We start from the raw sequence: 22,082 nt of genomic DNA on the forward strand, positions 1-22,082 counted from the left end.
GTGGGTGAAACCAGTCCCGCCGGTAGTGGCCAGTGTATGCACAATGATGGAATGTCGTGTGTACATTGGCTACCACTGGTTTTACCCGCATGTGACAATCGCAGCCCAGTACCTGCCCCACTGTCTCAGCCCGCTGCCTTTATGCCAAGTCAGATAGTGTAGAATGAGAAGATACCAAACCAGAGGAGAGACAAAAGGAAAGGTAATGCCTTCTTAGCTCCCTAGCTAACTTATCTAAGGGCGCCTCCTCCAGACCCCTAAAGATGTGTATGGGAGTCTTCTCCTTTAGGTATTGTTGTTAAAGGGGGCCTCCTCCTGCCCCATATGAGGCAAATAAATCCTCCAGATTTTATTGGCGCCTCATTTGCCTCTAGGTGTTAAGGGCGCCTCCTCCAGACCCCTACAGATGTTTAAAGGAGTCTTCTCCCCCTTTTTCTGATGTTATAAGGGGCCTCCTCCTCTCCATTTGAGGCAAATGAACACCAGTGATGTGAATGGCGCCTCATTTGCCTCTAGGTGTTACAGTGGTTATCTGGGGAGCTGAACAGGCATTTCCTTTCCTCTCTCACTGGCATCTCACTTCCAGTTAGGAGACATCTCATCCTGACAACTTCCGACCTGGCACAGAGGTGGCGGCTGAGGTGGGAGATCAGGTACTATGGTGTGATCGCCACATGTGGGTGAAACCAGTCACCCGCATGTGACAATCACAGCCCAGTACCTGCCCCACTGTCTGAGCCCGCTGCCTTTATGCCAAGTCAGATAGTGTAGAATGAGAAGACACCAAACCGGAGGAGAGACAAAAGGAAAGATAATGCCTTCTAGCTCCCTAGCTAACTTATCTAAGGGCGCCTCCTCCAGACCCCTCTAGGTGTTCTTAGAGTCTAGTCCTCCTATTTTTGATGGTAAAAGGGGGGCTCCTCCTTCCCCCATAAGAGGCAAATAAATCCACCTGATGTTATGGGCCCCTATTTGCCTCTAGATGTTAAAAGGGGTTATCTGGGGAGCTGAAAAGATATTTCCACCATTACCAGCATCTCACTTCCAGTTCAGACTAATCACATTCCAACATCTTCTGACCTTGCAAAGGTCTGAGACAGTAGATCAGGTACCATGGTGTGATCACCACATGTAGGTGAAACTCGCCGCCAGCAGTGGTCAATGTACGTGCAATGTTGTGATGACATTGGCAACATTGTTTGTACATTGGCCGCCACTAGTTTCACCCGCATGCGACAATCACAACAAAGTACCTGCCCCACTGTCTCAGGCCGCCTCCGTTTTGCCAGGTGAGAAGATGATGGTGCGAGAGGAGACCGAACCAGAAGAGAGACGCCGGCGAGGAAGGAAACGCCTTTTTAGTTACCTAGATAACCCCTTTAAGGGCACCTCCTCCAGACCCCTCTAGGTGTTGTGAGTGTCTACTCCTCCTATCTCTGATGGTAAAAGGGGGCTCCTCCTCCCCCATTTGTGGTAAATGTATCCTCCGGATGTTATGGGCGCCCCATTTACCACTTGATGTTAAAAGGGGTTATCTGGGGAGCTGAAAAGATATTTCCACCATTACCAGTATCTCACTTCCAGTTCGGACTCATCTCATACCAACATCTTCTGACCTGGCAAAGGTCTGAGACAGTAGATCAGGTACTATGGTGTGATCACCACATGTGGGTGAAACTCGCCGCCAGCAGTGGTCAATGTACGCACAATGTTGTGATGACATCGGCAACATTGTTTGTACATTGGCCACCACTAGTTTCTCCCGCATGCGACAATCACAACAAAGTACCTGGCCCACTGTCTCAGGCCGCCTCCGTTTTGCCAGATAAGAAGATGATGGTGCGAGAGGAGACCAAACCAAAAGAGAGACGCCGGCGAGGAAGGAAACACCTTTTTAGTTACCTAGATAACCCCTTTAAGGGCACCTCCTCCAGACCCCTCTAGGTGTTGTGAGTGTCTACTCCTCCTATCTCTGATGGTAAAAGGGGGCTCCTCCTCCCGCATATGTGGTAAATGTGTCCTCCGGATGTTATGGGCGTCCCATTTACCACTTGATGTTCCGGACGCCTCCTCCTCCAGACAGCTCCAGATGGTCGGGTGTCTTCTCCTCACTCTGGCGGCGTGGTGTTACCTAGATAGGATATATAACAAGCCATGTGTTAATAATGACAGGTTACATATATAGGCTCCATATGAATATACAGTCAGAATAAAAGTGATCTGACGTGTAATGGGATTTTGGTTACTCACCTTTACTCCTCCTTGATGGCGCAGCAGCAGCAGAACAGCGCCCGCAGTCTATAAGGGAAGGAGAAAAACCAGCATGACTTTCCTGAGATCAGACCCGTCAGCAGTGATGGGGAATAGACATTACACTGGAGAGAGGGGACTCAGTGCTATCCTAGTGGGTGAGATACAGGCGGCACCATGTCACTTTTATGTCTGTATTATGTACATGAGGCCTTTCGTGGTTATTATATGTGACTGGTAATATAATACATAGTGATGACATGAGGATATACAGTGCAGCAATAGAGGTGTGTTATCATGTAAGTGTATTTACCTGGATAAGATGGATCTCCTGCTGCTGCTGCTTCTGCCGAGGAGAAATGACCAAGAAATGGAGGGAAATCAATGGTTAGTGTAAGGAAACCAGATTTGCTGAGAACATTATATAGAAACAATATAAAGGAAATGTATTCCTATAGCTGGGCCATCAGCTCCTGCAGCTACATGTATTATAGTCAGGTCTAGTTCTATCCTTCCAGCATTTATTACCAGCTCTATTCACTCCACAGTAATATAATATTCACCATTACCCACAATAGAAATTAGATCCCACCTGCAAATAGAGCGCCCCCTGTCCTCTCTATACAGGATGGTAAATAACAATTCCTTGCATTCATAATGTTATCAGCTTTGTTTCATTACCTGGGGATCTCCTCAGTCGCCGCCTCTTCCTCCTCGTCCTGCTCTTCTTCTCTGTGTATAGAATGTAAACCATCTCATATATAAATGTTTTATTATATCACAAATTATATGGTTTATTGTAAAGAAAGTGATTGCAAAGGTAATGGATCGAGCTGTACAATGCTGTATGCGTTTACCATAATAGTACTATATATGTCGGGAACGGACAAGAAAAACATGTATTCACAATACTATAAGCTTTGTTTCATTACCTGGGGATCTCCTCGGTGGTCGCCTCTTCCTCCTCTTCTTCCTCTTCTCTGTGTATAGAATGTAAACCATCTCATATATAAATATATTGTTTATTACAGATTATAGAGTTTATTGTAAAGAAAGTGATTGCAAAGGTAATGGATTGTACATTGCTGTATGCATTGACCATAGTGGTACTATATATGTCTGGTACGGCCAACTAAAGTATGAAGTGTATGTGGACCTTAATGGCTATCTCACAGTGTCAGCAGTTTGGTATGTGAATAAATGCTGTTAAAATAAATGGAAAAATATGATGCTATGTCTAACTAGAGCGCCCCCTATCCTGTCCTCCCACAGCTCCTCTATCTATACTGGATGGTGAAAAAATAAACATGTATTTACAACACTATAAGCTTTGAGCCCTCACCTGGGGATGTCCGCCGCCTCGTCCTCGTCCACGTCTTCGTCAACTTCACTGAATATAGAATATAAACCAGCTTGTATATATACATATATGAAGATCTATTAAGACCCTTGTATACCCAGGGGCGCACATTGGAAAATCTGCCCCATAGTTTTTGGGGATATGTAACTACACAGAGTTTTGGGTGGGGAACTCTGATCTCCATGGACTCATACTGTCAACCCATATAATGTAGATGATTTTATCTCTTCTTCATACATACATGATGGTCTGCAGGTTAGGGTGCCAAGTCCGTAGTGGAAACCGGCCCTTCCTGTAACAAAGAACATAGGTTTGGTTAGGATGATTGTTACTTTGTCCCATTTGAAACTTTCAAAAAATGTTATTTATTGTGACGTCTCAAAAAGAGCTCCACATGTCTGTCACATAGGTCTTCCACACCAAGGAGCACCTAGTGGATTTAGGGGTCCCCCTTTTATTTAGGATATTATGTAGGCCTCATATCAATTTGCAGAGGACTTGGGGTGCTAACATATTTTCGTGTGAAAAGCTGATTGTTTTTTTTTTTTTTGGTGCATTCTAGGCCACATATGATCGCTTTTTTTTCTATTATGATAAAAATTATTTATTTGGAGTGATTGCTTTTTTGATGTAGTGTTATTACCTGAACACCCATGGCGCATCCATGATCTTCATCTTCCACCTATTACATGACAAAAAAATTGCATATTATAAAGGAAATATTAGTCAATCCTCCAAGTGCTGCATATTGGGGAGGTTTTATAGAAACTGGTAAATTGGAAATCCACTGCCCAGATTTATTAAAACAGATGATCTGACTATAAAAGCGCTCTTAGCACTGGGTATTTGGGTTTAAATATTTGAAAAATTTGCGTAAAATCTTGGTTAAACTATGTTTAATGTACAGTATGTGAGTGCACCTTTAAAAAAGTCTTCTTACTTTTCTTATATTAAATCAATGGACATTTTGTAACATATCCACGGTGATGTTGCTAGTTGTCCCTTCTGTGTACCTGAGTAAGTGTCTTAAAGGCGTGGCTTAACCTCTAAAGTGCCACCGCTCCGATTCCCCCCTGCCTTTCCCCTATCAGCGTGACTGATTGTTTTGGCTTGGCTGTCAGTCATGATGATAGAGGAGACTTAGTTGAGAGAAAGGGCCATGTTACACGGACCAATCAGCAATGTAAATGAGCGCTGACCTGCTAGATCGTCACTCATTTACTGAGCCTATTACACGCCTCAATAATCGTGCAGCAAAGCCTGTGTATATCTTTGGCGATGTCCATGCAGTCCTTGCCTTTAGTGTAAAACAGTAAAGTATATACATACCGGTCCACACTCCCCTGTGCTTCTGCTCGCTGCCCGGTATCTTCCTGGCTGCTGCTGCTGCTGCCAGGAAGATACCGAGGAGCAGGCAGAAGCACCAGGGAGCGTGGAGCGTAGGCTTGTTGGTTTTAGGCGAGACCCCCTACAAACATGTCTTTGTTACTGATGTAACTATAATATTACGGTAACATATATTACTATGAGATACTTACACCCAGTTCTCGAACTCCTCTCTGATTTTTTCATCCCTGTTAGGGATAGAATAGAGAAGATAGTGAAAACCTAACACACATCAGAGACATCAGTTTTCTGGGAGAACTTCAATAAGAAGACAATTTAGGCATTCTCGCCATTATCGGTGTCTATAGGGGAGGAATTATAGGGTCACACAAGTTTTATGTTTTATTTTACATTTAAAGAAAATGCTGGAAAGTTTGCTAGAAAAAATGCAAGTAAAAGCAAGCAAAAATTTTTCTTTCAAATCAGCTGGTGCCAGAAAGTGCCAGAGATTTGTAATTTACTTCCATTAAAAAAAATCTCAAATCTTCCATTACTTATCAGCTGCTGTATGTCCTGCAGGAAGTGGTATTTTTCCCAGTCTGTAGAGCTGGTGAGGTTTTCTATGGGGATTTGCTGCTTCTCTGGACAGTTCCTGTCCCAGACAGAGGTGGCATTGTGTCAGAGGTGGCATTGTGTCAGAGCACTGTGTCAGACAGGAAAGAATACAACACTTCCTGCAGGACATACAGCAGCTGATACCTACTTGAAGAGTTTTTTTTAATAGAAGTAAATTACTAATCTCTGGCACTTTGTGGCACCAGTTGATTTGAAAGAAATTCTTTTGCTGAACTATTCCTTTAAAAAAAAAAAACTAATTTTTAAAAGAACACTAATTTTCGTAGGCTTGTTGTTACTGGCCTCTCTACCTGTCAATCATTCTGCCGAGCACGCTGACAGGCAGACAGCGGTGACTAGATATGGGCACCCAGATGACTACCTCCCCGTCTCTGCCTGCTGCGCGCTCTAGTAGTCAAACCTCTTTTTCCCTGGTATACAGCTTCTGCTGCGGCTGGTGTGTGCCCAGGCTGCTCAGGAGCTGTATACAGTGCTCCAGGGAACCATATCAGCCCAAATGTGCTGATTGGTTCCCTTTAAGACGAGACCTCTCTGCAAACATGTCTATGTGACTGATATAACCAAAATATTATTATAATATATTTTACTATGAGATACTTACTCCGAATCCTCCTCCTCCTCCTCGACGTCTTCCTCGCTGCTGTTAGGGACAGAATAGAGAACATAGTGAAAACCTAACACACATTACAGACATTAGTTTTCTGGCAGAACTTCAATACTAGTTGATTTGAATTTTTTTTCCCCTGAACTACTCCTATAAAAAACCCTCAGAACAGTAATTTTTGTAGGCTTGTTGTTTGAGATGAGACCCCCCTGCAAACATGTCTTTGTGACTGATATAACTATTATATTATTATATTTTACTATGAGATATTTACTCTGAATCCTCCATATCCTCCTCGATGTCGTCGCTGCTGTTAGGGATAGAATAGAGAAGATAGTGAGAACCTAACACACATTACAGACAGCAGTTTTCTGGCAGAACTGCAATAAGAAGACAGTTTATATAGAGGCATCCTCGCGCTGATCGGTGTCTATAGGGGAGGAATTATAGGGGCACACAAGTTACATTTTTAGTTTTACTTTTAAAGTTTGCTGAAAAAAAGCAAATAATGTGGAATTAAAGGGGTAGTTCAGCAAACATTTTTTTCTTTCAAATGAACTGGTGCCAGAAAATGCTAGAGATTTGTAGTTTACTTCCATTAAAAATCTCAAGTCTTCTAGTACTTATCAGCTTCTGTATGTCCAGCAGGACGTGGTGTATTCTTTCCAGTCTGGTGAGCAGGAGAGGTTTTCTATGGGGATTTGCTGCTGCTCTGGGCAGTTCCTGTCACAGACAGAGGTGGCATCAGAGAGCACTGTGTCAGACTGGAAAGAATACACCACCTCCTGCAGGGCATACAGCAGCTGATAAGTAATGGAGCTTTTTTTTTTTTTTTTTTTAATAGAAGTAAAATACAAATTTCTAGGACTTTGTGGCACTAGTTGATTTGAAAGAATTTATTTATTTATTTTTTTTGCTGAACTACCCCATTAAAAAAAAAACAAAAAAAACATGCATTTGTGACTGATATAACTATTATATTATTATATTTTACTATGAGATACTTACTCCTCCTCCTCCTCCTCCTCGATGTCCTCGCTGCTGTTAGGAATAGAATAGAGAAGATAGTGAAAACCTAACACACATTACAGACATGAGTTTTCTGGCAAAACTGCAATAAGAAGACAGTTTATATAGAGACATCCTGGCGCTGATCGGTGTCTATAGGGGAGGAATTATAGGGGCACACAAGTTACATTTTCAGTAAAGATTTACTAACCTGGAATCCGATCCTCCATCTGAAGAAAAAAAAATGGAAAAGTGTTAGATTTAAATATGTCTTTTAACCTCATGATGTAACTTTCACAATGGTTCACAGCAATGGGGTAGGGGACTGGTGTCATATATATGATGAGATGTTAGACATGAAATCTATGGAGGTGATGTTATAGACAGGAAAAACTCACCCTCGCCGTCATCCTGTGCAGCCTGAAATAGGAAATAGAGAGAGTAAGCAGAGGACATTGGTATATTGCTGAGCATGAAACGTCCGTGTACATCTGAGCTAATTGCTTGTTGTTTGCTATGGCCATAGAAATAATTGATATCTCAATTATTTCCTGCCGTTCCACATTGACTTCAATGCTGTTTTCAATGCAACAATGGCTGTTGTTCGTACAATGTGTGAACATAGCCTAAAAGTCTAAAATAATAAAGCATATTATTTTCCTTACACATTCATCAGCCGTCGGCCGTGCATCGTTATTACACGTAGCAATGTGCAGTTGCCGGCCAATGTTTTTAGGTTAGGACCAAAAGAAACAATCAGTCCATGATTATTGTCATCAGCTGATTGCAGCTGCCCCTCCACGCCGCAGGGCTCTCCTCTGCCAGTCTCCCTGACCTCCCAGTACCCGTCCCCAGGCCGCCCGCCACCCTTCTTGAGCCCCATCCGCGTTGGTCTGGTATAGCATACACCGGCTGCGACTGCTGCTTCTCCCCTACAGGGCTCACCTCCACCGACCTTCCCGACCTCCTGGGATCTGTCACCAGGCACCTGCCGTCCTCCTCCAATACCCACTGCAATGCCAAATTCAAGTAGCGGCACCAAGTAGCCAGCGGTGCTGCCTCTCTCTCTTTGCTGTGGCTGCAGGGAACACCTGTTTAGAGTGGGGATTTCCCTGAAGGGAATCCCCGCTCTAAACAGGTGTTCCCTGCAACAGAGGCAGAGAGAGAGAGGCAATATCTATCTCTGTTTAATTTTGGTGTCACTACTTGATTTTGGCACCACAGCAGGCATTGGAGGAGGATGGCAGGGGCTTGGTGAGAGGTCCAAGGAGGTCAGGAAGGCCAGTGGAGGTGAGCCCTGTCAGAGAGAAGCTTCGGCCAGTATATGGTGGTACACGGGGCAATATGGCTTGATGAATTCATATACAGACACTCTGGTGTTGATTTTTAATATAGGCCTAACGGCATTAGTATCAGCCATAGATGGGATGTGCAGCCGTTCCATTCTCTCCAGTTCATGTTCGGCCAGTATATGCTCCACCAGGCGGCTGCCGGACCAGAGAATGGGGATGGGGTTCAAGAAGGGTGGTGGGCGGCCTGGGTATCAGGAGGTCGGGGAGACTGGTGGAGAAGAGCCTTGTGGCGGCTAGAGGCAGCTGTAGCAGCTTGGGGAATGTCGCCGAACCAGCTAGCAGGGTCGGTGGGGACTCCAGGAGTGTAGGCGGCAGCCTGGGGACAGGTCCAGGGGCTGGAGGAGCAGTTCCCTGCAGCAGGAAGAAGAAGCATAGGCAGCTCACCAAGTTCAAATAGCTCTTGCATCTCTCTATGCCTCCGCTGCAGGGAACAAGGATTTAGACTATTTCTCCTTGTAATAAAGAAAATGATCAGGCGATGACAATGTTGATCGCTGATGATCTTGTCTTTTGATCCTGATCTAAAATCATTGCCTGCGACTACGCACCGCTATATGTAAAAACCATGCCTCCTGCCAAACTCGCTGCCCTTCCTAACCGCCCATTGGGTGAGCGGGGGATATGGCAGGCATACGCCTGGGAGAAGAGGCAAATCTGCGCCTTCTCCCTGGCATACGCCTCCACCACAGCCTTGATAAAGTTCTACCTCTGTGTTGATACCTTTCAAATCACAAGAGATATTGCAGATATGGTTGTAGCAATCGATTTCTGAGACAATTGTAATCGTCTTTAATGTACTACATGACCATCTTGATCGTGGCTTCCAAGATGGCAGCCATGTTCCAGACATGCAGTAATACCTCGGTTCCCGGACCATATCTTTGGTATGTTTTCCTTGGTTTGCCTTTTTTTTATATGCTACGTGACCACCTTTCCACTGGAAAAATTTGCCCTTGATCCAATATGGCGGCCATTAAAATGGTGGCATATCAATAAAAAGTAGAAACTCCCAAAACCTGCGCCACAGATGAATATAATGAAGGTAGATCAGTGATCAGTGATTTCGGATAATTGTATTAAAATGCCCATCCAGTACACATTGGGGGTAATATACCATCATATTTGTGTCACGTTGTTAGATACAAAACTCTCATATATTCTGTATAATCTATTTCTGGTATAATTTGGGTATTTACTCATCACTTTTGTGGGGGGTGGGGGGGTTGTGGGTGAAAAATGCGGACAATGATCCAACAAATCAGTGTAAGCTTTTATCCAGTAATCAGCACAAGATGTAGGGGATTATGTGGCTTATCCAGAATTAGAAAAATACTGCAGATTTTTTTTAAGAACAGCGCCATGCTTATCTTCAGGCTTTATGTGGTATTACAACTCAGTTTTATTCACATCACTAGTAAATGTGCCGCAGTACCACAGAAAAACTGAGGACAATAGGGGCACTGTTTATGGATGCGGGCAGCTATGACCCAGATTTATCAAACTGTGGAAGCTTATGTTCACACACAGTTAAAACAGCAGTGGTTGTTTAACACGGCCATTGTTGGCAGAGTCTTGTCATAAAAAATACATTGTGTGAACGTAGCCTAAAACTGAAACTGGTGTCAGCTGCCCACAGCAACCAATCACGGCTCAGCTTTCCAGAGAATCTGTCAGGTCCATACCAGGTACAGAGCTGCAGACACAGGCAGAGAGGTAATAGAGAGAGAATACAAGGGAAGCCTGTGTCTTTGCTGATGGCCATTTGTACAGTTATAAAATTGTATTTTATATGTACTCAGTCATTTATTTCCCTAATCTTCACATATATACAGACAAATAGGCCGACCTGACTTTATAGTATACCAGGAGAAAACATAGTATTATTGGTAATATATAACTTTTTTTTAAATATAGATAAAAAACTAATCAAGAAAAGTGTGTATGCTCACCTCCACAGCAAAACCAAACTACAAAAACTATATACAGATAGACCACAGTATCATCATGCATCACTCAGTCAGGTGCGATAGAAGCAACAAAGTAGCTGCAAACAATGTATGATAGCAAATGCAAGATCAACCAATAAACAAGCAGGTGTGAACGGGATGGGATGCACGCCAGTATAGATAGGTAAAGGGGCTATTAACCCTGTTAAGCCCTGAGTATGGTGCACCAATCTACCCCTGTTCGCTCAGGGAACCATCATTATAATGGTGGCTCCTGCCCTGTGCTATCCCTACTCCCAGACCCTACGCTTACCCTTATGCTGCTCCCTACGCAGCGTTTCATCTACAAAGCACTTGTTAGGGGAGGATGAGAGATCACGGATATAGCACTGCACTAGTGTCCGGTACAGTGTGCGTCCGGCCTCAATAAACGTGGCACATCACAGCAGTGGCCGGAGTGCCTGGAGGACGCTAATAGCCTGATCTGTGGCTGTGTGACACGACTAGATCAGGCTATTAGCACCTTCCAGGCACTCCGGCCACTGCTGTGATGTGCCACGTTTATTGAGGCCGGACGCACACTGTACCGGACCCCGATGCAGTGCTATACCCGGGATCATCATCCTCCCCTGACGAGTCCTTTGTACATGAAATACTGCGTAGGGAGCTGCATAAGGGTAAGCGTAGGGTCTGGGAGTAGGGATAGCACGGGGCAAGAGCTGTCCTTATTGCGGTGTCTACTCTGATGGTTCCCTGAGCGAGCAGGGGTAGATTGGTGCACCATGCTTAGGGCTTCACAGGGTTAATAGCTCCTGTACCTATCTACACTAGCGTGCATCCCATCCCATTCACACCTGCTTGTTTATTGGTTGATGTTACATTTGCTATCATACATTGTTTGCAGCTGCTATGTTGCTACTATGTGTATTATTGACAGTGTACAATTACATTACACTGTATGGAATCTCTGACGTTGTGTATACACTATTGCTGTGGTTCTCTGCGTCTACAAAAAATAATTGACGAGTCTATTTTGTGCGGCCGCTATTCAGTGAACAGCGGCGGCACAAGATAGCCTGTTCGCACAATGTAAAAAACTATGGGCACACCCAAATGTGCCCGCATTCGAATTTAAATGAAGAGATGGTGACCTGGCCGATACTACAGTATTGTACAGACATCGGCTGTTGTTTGAAACATCAAACACCGGCTGTGTCAAATAACGGCTGATGTTCATGCCTTGTGTGAACATGGCCTTAGGCTGGATTTCCAAAAATTATCCAAAAAACAAAAATTACTGCATGATGTTATCTTGGCGAAAAAAAGACCTAGACAACCTGCACCTACCCCGCATTTCGCATCCAGCACTTTCCCCCCTCCGCTGCCAACCTCACTCATAACCAGACTCCGGCCCAGCAAGGATAGCGCAGCAGCCGGGCTCTGAGGAAGAAGATCAGTGGAAGAAGCAGGAGAGACACACAGAGGCCACCGGAGAGCGGTTAAGGACCCGGCGCAGTTCCCTGCCCCTCCCCAACACAGCTGCCTGTTAAACTACCTCTCCAAGCCCTTCTGCTACAACTATCCCTAGCCCTACTACTACTACTACTACCCCCAGCCCTACAGCTACTAGTACTCCCAGCCCTACTGCTACTACTATCCCCAGTCCTACAGCTACTACTACTCCCAGCCTTACTGCTACTATTACCCGAAGCCCAACTGCTACTACTAACCCCAGCCCTACCGCTACGACTACCCCCAGCCCTACAGCTACTACTACTCCTAGCCCTACTGCTACTACTACTACCCCCAGTACTACAGCTACTACTACTCCCAGCCTTAGTGCTACTACTACCCCCAGCCCTACAGCTACTACTACCCCCAGCCCTACAGCTACTACTTCCCCTAGCTCTCCAAAATAGTAAGAAGTACAGGCTTTTCATATACAGAAAAAAGATGTGCAGGGCACTCACTGTAAAACTTTACTTTTATTTAATCCATGTTAAAAATCCATTACAAGGGATAATGACAGCAGGAACGGCAGCACCAGGCGTCTGGAGAAGCATACTGACGTACTCGAAACAGCTGTAACGCCGCCGCATGGTGCTGACGTTCCTGCCGTCCTTAACCTGTGGAATGAATTTTTAACATGGATTAAATAAAAGTTTTATGGTGAGTGCCCTGCACATCTTCTTTTTTCTAAATATGAAGTAAGGGTGGAGAGAACACCCTGCTGGTACTTTTATGAACTCAATTTTGCACATATTGGACTGATCTCTATAGGCAATAGGCCGATCATTGTCTCTATCACATTGGACACCCAGCCCTACAGCTACTACTGCCCCCAGCTGTATAACTACTACTCCCCAGCTGTATAGCTACTACTACCCCAGTTCTACAGCTACCATTACCCCCAGCCCTACAGCTACCACTACCTCCAGCCCTATAGCTACCACTTGTCGCAGCTTTACTGCTGCCACTACCCCCATCACTAAAGCTACCACTAGTCCCAGTTCTACAGCTCCTGCTATCCCCGGCCCTACAGCTGCCACTACCCCCATCACTAAAGCTACCACTAGCCCCAGTTCTACAGCTCCTGCTACCCCCGGCCCTACAGCTGCCACTACCCCCATCACTAAAGCTACCACTAGCCCCAGTTCTACAGCCACTGCTACCCCCGGCCCTACAGCTGCCACCAGTAGCGGATTACAATAGGTCCATTTCGGGCGGTAGCCTGGGGCCCTGAGCTCCTGGGGGGCCCATGGCCACCCAAAAAGACACATACTTTAGTGGTGTCTTGTCTCCTGACTACAGGAAAAATGCTGCTTTTTTTACTGCAATTTTGCACACATCAGGGCATCGTGGCATTATCTATTCTGTACTATTAACACCACGCTAGTGCTGCCATAGTTTAAGGGGTGAAGGGGGCCCAGGCTTGGTGTACAGCCTGGGGCCTATGGAAAAGTTAATCCGCCCCTGGCTGCCACTACCCCCAGCCCCAGGGCCGTATTAACAGCTGCTGCTGCCTTAGGCTCTAATCCTGAAGACGCCCCATCTTGGGGAGCGTGATTTCGGCCACATGCATTTCTCTACATGTAGAAACATTGTCTGAATCACATTTTCATGGTTTTAACTGCTTAAAACATAAACTTCCACATTGAATCAATGATTAGAGCCGTCTGCATATTGTCTGAAGGAATTCCCACGACAGGATTGGTAGATAGGTAGGTAAGACCTGACCAATACCACCACACCAGACCTAATTATACCTTCCCCCGCTCAAAAAGACACCAGATTTGCTGGCAAGTCTGAACGGGAGGTGGGAGACTAAAAAAATTAAATTAAAAAAAGTTGTTTTTTCCCTACCTGCTCCCTGGTGCTGCCCTAGGCAAGGGACCACGGGTGCCTAGTGGTAAATACGGCCCTGCCCAGCCCTACAGCTACTACTACCCTCAGCCCTACAGCTACTACTAACCCCAGCTCTATAGCTACTACTACCCCTAGCTCAGGGGCGTAGCTAGGGGTTCAGCCTAGGGGGGGGCGAGTGAGTCTGAGTGGGCCCCAACTGATTAGGTTACCCATAGGGAACCTCAGCAAACGGCAATGTTTTCTAAATAATGAAGGGTATATTCTGCTACATTATTCATAGTGACTCATTACTCATTTCACATATATAGCCGTATAAAAATTAAAGGGGTTATCCAAGAGTGGTCGGCGTCATGATGTGAGGACGCACCGCCTGTCCCGCCTCCTGCTTCCCCCCCCCCCCCGAGCCTGGGGTGATGGAATTCGTACCTGGCCCCCTCGAACTGGTATACTCCGGAGGTTCGAGAGTCCGGGGTTAGGAGATGGCCCCTGATCGGAAAAAGGGAAGCGCGGACCGTCTGTGGAGGGAGAGGAGAATGCCGGAGGATGGTTTGGCCCTGCTTCCCCCTGCGAGAGTCCTGGGATGGATTCTCCCGAGTCACATGAGTCACGTGAGCCCAGCGCGAACTGGGTATTGGAGGAGAGGCTGTACACAGGACTCTAAGCGGAGCCCTCAGGTGTCTCAGTAAACTGACGGCGTGGAGTGTAGGAGGCCGGTGATCCCTTGCAAACTTTAGGAACTGGTAAACTGCGTATGGGGGCGGCCTCCCCCCCCTGCGAGCGGTGTATGAGATGCCTCAATAATGAAAGAGGGTCGTGGTTGGCGGGCGCTCCCATCCCTGTGTGGCGATGACTGGTGGGCCCTCCTTCCCTCTGCCTCCCCCCCCCCGGCCTGGGCCTGGTGCCTTGGGGGGGGGGGGGGGGGGGTTGGGCTGGTGGGTTGGTGCTGGGCCGGCTGGGTTCTGGGGGCACTGTGTGGAGTACTTGGACAAGGGAGGCACAGCGTTGGATGATATCTTTTATTGGCTGAGTGTTGGGCTCCATCTGAAGCTGGACTGAGTGCTGGGCAGCAAGAGGGTCTTTTGCTTAACCTTCGGCATAAGACATTGTTTTGGTTTTGCCCTCGGACAGGACTGTAAAAAATCTAAAAATAAGGAGCTGCCCTTGAAGCTGTACTAACAGATGGCATGGAAATTGCCTGGATTGATGAGAGTGGGGGGTGAGTACTCCGCACTATGTTGTGAGGGCAAAAAGAAACCAGGGGGAGACCAACATGATTACTAAAGACACTTCCCTCTCTGTCTAGATAATGTTTCTGCATGAAGTGTCCCAGGAACTCCACATCCAATCCCCTCCTTTAATATTCTGAGCCTGACAGAATTCCAAGCTTTTGTTGAACTATATCTACCCCGGTCTAATATAAGTACTGGTTTTGAAACATCTCTTGATTACCCATAAGAAGGATGGCTCCTAAGTTGGCACAGAAAGGGATGGGAAGAAATCCTTCTCAAAAAGAAAAGAACAAAGGAGTCAGGATAGATAAATATCTAAGCTCCCCTATGCCTGGTGATAAGAATTGCAGACCAACTTCGCCCCAATCTGGTTCGGGGGGGGGGGGATGATAGCGGGAATATAAATATGTCGGCCCTACATGGCACTGAGGAGGCAGAGGGGGGAGAGGGCATCGGAATTAATAACACTGTGCTGGAATCCATCCTTAAGGAGGTTAAAATATGCAACAAATCTATTGTGGACTTATCAGGGCAAGTAGGCAAATTGTCATCTGACCTGATGTTAATTAAAGCTGATGTGAATAATATACGAGACAGAATGGTGGAGGTGGAAAAGACGATGCCACAAATAGAAAAAATGGTTGGCTCACTAAGGAGTGGAACGGATGGGATACGGAAAGACTTGGACATTACCAGAAATAAAATTGCTGAAATGGAGGACAGAGCTAGGAGAGCAAATATCAGAATTGTTGGTCTCCCTGAAGGAGTAGAAGCTGGAGACTCGGTGGGGTTTTGCAGTAATTGTTTTAAGGAGAACTTTACTATAACAGAACTTTCATCTTGTTTTATGGTGGATCCCGTTTAAGCCTCTCCCCCCCAGGGAGTATGCCAAGAATGATGTTGGTTAAGATTTTGTGCTCAGGGGACAGAGATGTCCTCCTGAGACAAGCTAGACAAAAGGATCCAATGCTGTATAATGGCGCCAAGATATCAATGTATCCAGATTATTCAAGGGAGACACAGAAGAGGAGGTCTTCCTTCAGAGATATTAAGAGGAGGCTATTTAATGCAAAGATTTTTGTTTTCTCTCCTCCTCCCATCCAGGCTCAGGGTAGTTTACAGGGAGCAAACAAGGTTCTTCTCTGATCCAGAGGAAGCGCTGAGATGGATGGAGATAGAGGGGATAGAATAGTGGTTCTTTATGGTTTATTTGCATGCTGTATTTTGGTTGTGGTCGGGGGGACCGGGGGGGGATGGGGGGGGGGGTTGGGAGGGACCTAGAGTAGAGGCTTAACCGGAATTAGGAGATGGTGGGGTCCGGCGAGGCCAGTGTAGGGGTGGAGGGGATGGGGTTTGGGAGGGAGGGTAGGGATTGGAAGGGGAGGGTGGGCCGACAGCACACGGTTTTTGGGTGGTTTCTGTTTTATTTCTTTTTTTTGTTTAGTACATGAGTTTTGATATTTGGTTTTGGAACCTACGGGGGACGGGAGACAGAGTTAAAAGAGTTGCAGCTTTTGATTTAATTACAAGACACCTCCCCGCAGTGGTTTGCCTGCTTGAGACGTACTGTACCCATGAAACGGTCTCTAGAATGAGACGTAGATGGGCGAGCTCTGAATACCACTCTCTCTTCTCTAACTTCTCTGGGGGGGTTTCCGTCTATATCCACCATAAAATTCCATTCTCTTGTATTGCTAAAAAAGTGGATAATAAGGGGAGATATGTAATTCTCCACTGTAACATATTTTCTAGAGAGATGATTCTGGTCTTTGTGTATGTGCCCCCTCCCTTTTCCCCGCAGGTTATATATGAAATTATAAAGGAAGTAGGAAATAAAGATGAGGTCCCTTTGATTAACTGCGGGGACTTTAACTGTGTGATGGATATTAGGTTGGATAGAAAAGGGGTTAAAGCTCGTAATCTCAGTTGGTCTTTCCCAAGGCCAAGTTGGCAAAAGAGATGGGCTGGGTTGATCTGTGGAGGAGTTTATATGGCAGTAAAGAGGCTTTTTCATGTTTTAGTGCTACCTATAATTCCGCCTCCCGCATAGATTATGCTCTAGGGAATGTATTAGCTCTGCGCTGGATTAGGAGAATGTCTTATGAAAATAGGAGTCTCTCAGACCACGTCCCCGTAACATTGGGGGTTTGTGTGGAACAGGGTCCAAGTAGAGTTGGGCGTCCCTTTAGATTTAACCATCACTGGTTGGGAATATTAGACAGTAAAGAAAAAATACGCCAAGAAATAAAGGAATTTTGGGAGATTAATATGGAGTCAACTTATATCCAATACGTGTGGGATGCACTAAAGGCCCATATTTGAGGGATACTGAAAAGAGAAATATGTCATAAGAAAAAGGGGTTTAGAGAGCAGGAGCATGGTCTGCAAGCTGCAGTTCAGGAAGCAGAGGAGGAATTCAAGGTTACACAAACAGAGGAAGTAGCAAGTAAGATTAAGAAGGCCCAAAGGGAATATGGGGAATTCCTTATAAACAAAGCTCAACAAAAATGTTTTTTTCTCGGCCAAAAACGGTTTGTGGAGGCAGGTAGACCGGGGAAACTCTTGGCAACTATTGTTAGGGCACAGGAGGGGAGCTCGTATATCACAGCCTTGGAAGATGAGTCGGGAGATCTGGTCAGGGATAGTGAAGGGATACGTAGGAAAGTTGTGGAATTCTATGAGTCTTTGTATCAGTCAGAAGTTGCCCCCACAGAGGAAGAATATAGGGAATTCTTCTCTAAATTTAAATTGTCTTGTGTCCCCCAGGATAAATCCCACTGGTTAGAGGGTAGGATAGGAGTCTCGGATTTAAAGGAAGCATTGGGTGGTATTTCAGGGTCTACCACACCAGGATCCGATGGTCTGCCTTTTGATTTTTATTGCGAGTTCGGAGACGTCCTTTTTCCTTACTTAGCTGAAGTACTTAATGAATCCTTGCGTAAAGGACGCCTTCCTGAATCTATGCGACAGGCAAGTATCGTGTTAATCCCAAAAAAAAATAAGAATCCCCTGCGAGTTGAATCCTACCGTCCAATCTCCCTGCTAAACACTGACTACAAGTTGGTGGCCAGGGTTTTGGCACGGAGATTGACGGAGGTTATCCAGGGTCTTATCGGCCCTGAGCAGACAGGGTTTGTGCCAGGACGCTCTATATTTAGTAATATTTCCAGGGTTCATGCCAGTGTTCAGTTGGGGCTGTCCCTCGATGCCTTAAAAGCTTTCGATAGGGTGGAGTGGGGATTTCTGTGGAGAGTAATGGGGGAAATGGGGTTTGGTCCAGAATTTGTGAGCTGGGTCAGGTTACTCTATTAAGACCCATTGGCAAGTGTGGTTGTAAATGGGGATAACACTAGTTATTTTAAGTTATCAAGGGGCACTCGTCAGGGGTGCCCTTTGTCACCCTTGCTTTTTGATTTGTATATTGAGCCTTTAGCAGAGTGCCTTAGGTCAGCCAGGGATATAACAGGGTTTGGATTAGGTGGAGAGAGCAACAAAATCCTCCTATATGCTGATGACGCTTTACTATTTATTGAGAACCCAGTAGTAAACCTTCCCAAGGTTATGAGATTGGTAGAGGATTATGGGAAGATAGCTGGATTTGGGGTTAACTGGGATAAATCGGCTTTACTGTCATTGGGGGAGGGAAGGGAAGAAGTTGGGGGGGCAACATCTCTTGTGGATGAGAGTGAAATAATAGAATATCTCGGGGTTCAGATTAGTAAAGACGTGAGAAGTTACTTGGACCTAAATCTCAAGCCCCTTTTGACCAAAATCTCAAAAAAAGTAGAAATATGGCTTAAACTCCCCCTATCAATGACTGAGAGGATGGCCCTAATTAAAATGGTAGTGTTACCCCAAGTTTTGTATATTTTGAAGGCCGCACCACTCTGGATATCAGATCTCTGGTTTAAAAAAATAACTGTAATATTGAACAGATTGGTGTGGGGACGGAAAAAAGTAAGAATAAAATATGAAGCACTTACACAGTTGGAGAAGGGGGGAGGGGGATTATCTCTGCCGGATTTTAAGTTGTACTTTTTGGCGGGTGTTGCACAGACTTTGGGGGGATGGAAGTCTTCTCCAATAATTAAATACATGATGGATATGAATAAAACTTGCTTCACAGATTTTTTTGAGATTTTGAAAGCGGGTCAATGCACAGCGGAGAATTTGGGGGTATTATCGTTTGTTATGCTATATGATAAAATGTGGAATGCACTGAAAAAATCCTTGCATATTGCAGGACACTTGGATTTTACACCTATTTGGGAAAATCGAGTTTTTGAGGGTGCTTTAAATAGTAGTATGAAACAATTTTGGAGTAAATATGGGGTTAAATATGTACATCAGTTGTTTGAAGAGGGGTGGATATTATCATTTGAGGAGGTTAAGAGTAGATTTGGGTTGGTTAATTCACAATTATTTTTTTACACCCAGATGAAGTTTGCAATGAGGGAGTTTAAAGATGATCAGATGTTGTTTAGAAGCTCGCACGAGACACTTGAGATCATTCTGGAAATAGGGGATAAAAAGAAAGTTTTGTCCAAAATATACAGAGATCTGATAACCCAGAGAGAATCCCTTTTTGTTAAGAGGGCTAGGGTAAGATGGGAATTGGCGTTTGGAAGAATAGAAGAGGTGGTATGGGTTTCTATTGTAAGAAACTTGGGATGCACGTCCATAAGCCCGACGCACAGACTAATTTTTTTTTTTTTTTTTATTGGTTGTACTATACCCCTAAAAGGCTGATGCAGTTTGGAAAGACCGGGGATATTAGATGTAAGAAATGTCAAGAGGTAGGGGTAGATCTTGTGCACCTGATATGGACATGTCCAAAAATTGCACAATTCTGGAGGGAGATCTTTAGATATATTAGACAAGTGTTGGGGATGGATATAACTGATACATACTCAGAGGTGGAACTTCTATTGGGGGGATTGATTGAGGATGGGGAAACTAATACCCTGATCAACAGAATTCTTGGCTGTGCTAAGGTGGTTATCCTTAGATGGTGGATGGAGGAGGGCTCCCCGGGGGTGGAGGCAGGGCCGGTTTTAGACTAGATGTGGCCCTGGGCGAAGTTAAAGGTGGGGCCCCAAATGCTGAAATATTTTAGCAACAATTTAAGGTCCCCATACATGTTACTCTTTTGTTGGTGGTACCTGTTGCTCCTGGTGGGTTCGGCCATCAGCGTAAGGTGTATGGGGCTCTCTGGACAGTCCTCTGACAGATGATATCAGTGGACATAGGGGGTCGAGCTTGATGGAAAATCAACGCCCAACCTCTTTGTTCTCAGAGAGATAAGCCGGCATCAAATCTGTATGGCTATGGCTTTCCCCTCTCATAGAGAACACAGGAACACTCAGATGTGCCAAATTTCTGTGTATGGGGAGGACGGGACCGGATGGGACAGATAATTGTCAGCTGAAGGATTGTTCAGCCAGCAGTTATTGGAAGTGTACGGCCACTTTTAAGGCCGTATTACACGGCCTGATATTCCGCAGAAGCGAGCGCCAATCTGGTAGAATGGAGCTCGCTTAGAGAGCCTACTACAGCAAAAGCTATGGAGGAGATTTATCAAACTGGTGTAAAGAAGAATTGGCTCAGTTGCCCCTAGCAACCAATCAGATTCCACCTACTTAGAATGTGAGTAATGAAAGGTGGAATCTGATTGGTTGCTAGGGGCAACTGAGCAAGTTTCATTTTACACCATGTTTGATAAATTTCCCCCCCTATGTGTATATATACAGTATATCATTAGTGATGTGTGTGCAATCCTTGCTGTATATAGTAAACAATAAAGATATATACTACCTGATCATGTTCCCCAGTGTCCTCAGGCCTTGTCTGTGATATATACTACCTGATCATGTTCCCCAGTGTCCTCACAGAGCGATAGCGTCCTGATTCGGACAATTTTCGCTCCATGTATTAGGGCCCTTACTCAGTTCAGAAGGTTACATGCCGGGACTGCCGCTATATGCCAGGACTGCCGCTACATGTCAGGACTGCAGCTACATTATGGGTCTGCCGCTACATGTCGGGACTGCCGCTACATGTCGGGACTGCCACTACATGTCGGGACTGCCGCTACATGTCAGGACTGCCGCTACATGTCAGGACTGCCGCTACATGTCAGGACTGCCGCTACATGTCGGGACTGCCGCTACATGCCGGGACTGCCCCTACATGCCGGGACTGCCGCTACATTATGGGACTGCCCCTACATTATGGGACTGCCCCTACATTGCAGGACTGCCGCTACATTCTGGGACTGCCGCTACATTCTGGGACTGCCGCTACATTCTGGGACTGCCGCTACATTCTGGGACCGCCGCTACATTATGGGACTGCCGCTACATTATGGGACTGCCACTACATGCCAGGACCGCCGCTAGTGGTGTAAACACAAGAACTATTTATATGAATTGCATTAAAAAAATAAAATAAAAAAATCACTATAATCAGGACCAAATATTACCTCCATACCGTTATTGAAGAAAACACACTATATATAGGCCAATATTACCACCATAAAGTGACCGCCCCATAATGACTTTATATACACTATACACAGACCAATATTACCGCCATAGAGTGACCACCGCATGACTCTTTATATACACTATATACAGACCAATATTACCGCTATAGACTGACCACTGTATAATGAATGACTCTATATACACTGTATACAGACCAATATTATGTGTCTGTAACTCTATGGCTGTACTTTTGGTCTGTATATAGTTTATATATAGAGTCATTATGTGGTGGTCACTGTATGGCGGCAATTTGGCAATATCATTATGTGGTGGTCAATCTATGGCAGTAATGACTATATATACACTATATACCGACCAATATTAATGCCAAAGAGTGACCACCGCATAATGACACTTTATACAGACCAATATTATTGCCAAAGAGTGACCACCGCATAATGGCTCTATATACAGACCAATATTACCGCCATAGACTGACCACCACATAATAACTCTATAT

General features: G+C 45.3%; 1 protein-coding gene and 2 long non-coding RNA genes across 3 annotated transcripts in view; all 3 read right to left on the reverse strand.

Annotated features, from left to right (window-relative positions):
- Window positions 1-1,774: 1,774 nt before the first annotated feature.
- On the reverse strand, window positions 1,775-2,988 carry LOC138789587 (uncharacterized). Its single transcript, XR_011362738.1, has 4 exons — window positions 2,932-2,988; window positions 2,564-2,596; window positions 2,251-2,298; window positions 1,775-2,131 (listed from the first exon to the last, which is right to left on the reverse strand). It is a non-coding gene; the product is annotated as an uncharacterized lncRNA (long non-coding RNA).
- Window positions 2,989-3,182: 194 nt separating this feature from the next.
- On the reverse strand, window positions 3,183-3,905 carry LOC138789588 (uncharacterized). Its single transcript, XR_011362739.1, has 3 exons — window positions 3,852-3,905; window positions 3,593-3,640; window positions 3,183-3,230 (listed from the first exon to the last, which is right to left on the reverse strand). It is a non-coding gene; the product is annotated as an uncharacterized lncRNA (long non-coding RNA).
- Window positions 3,906-4,249: 344 nt separating this feature from the next.
- The window catches only part of LOC138789253 (uncharacterized), a 30,140-nt gene continuing 12,307 nt past the window's right edge, over window positions 4,250-22,082 (reverse strand). The window contains exons 2-8 of the mRNA XM_069967854.1: window positions 7,583-7,604; window positions 7,396-7,414; window positions 7,185-7,217; window positions 6,451-6,486; window positions 6,174-6,212; window positions 5,149-5,184; window positions 4,250-4,292 (exon numbers count right to left, since the gene is read on the reverse strand). Coding sequence (XP_069823955.1) covers window positions 4,250-4,292; window positions 5,149-5,184; window positions 6,174-6,212; window positions 6,451-6,486; window positions 7,185-7,217; window positions 7,396-7,414; window positions 7,583-7,604 — 228 coding nt within the window. The remainder of the gene's footprint in view (window positions 4,293-5,148; window positions 5,185-6,173; window positions 6,213-6,450; window positions 6,487-7,184; window positions 7,218-7,395; window positions 7,415-7,582; window positions 7,605-22,082) is intronic.

This window comes from Dendropsophus ebraccatus, chromosome 4 (genome assembly GCF_027789765.1).
Source record: "Dendropsophus ebraccatus isolate aDenEbr1 chromosome 4, aDenEbr1.pat, whole genome shotgun sequence".
In the NCBI taxonomy this organism is placed as follows: domain Eukaryota; kingdom Metazoa; phylum Chordata; class Amphibia; order Anura; family Hylidae; genus Dendropsophus; species Dendropsophus ebraccatus.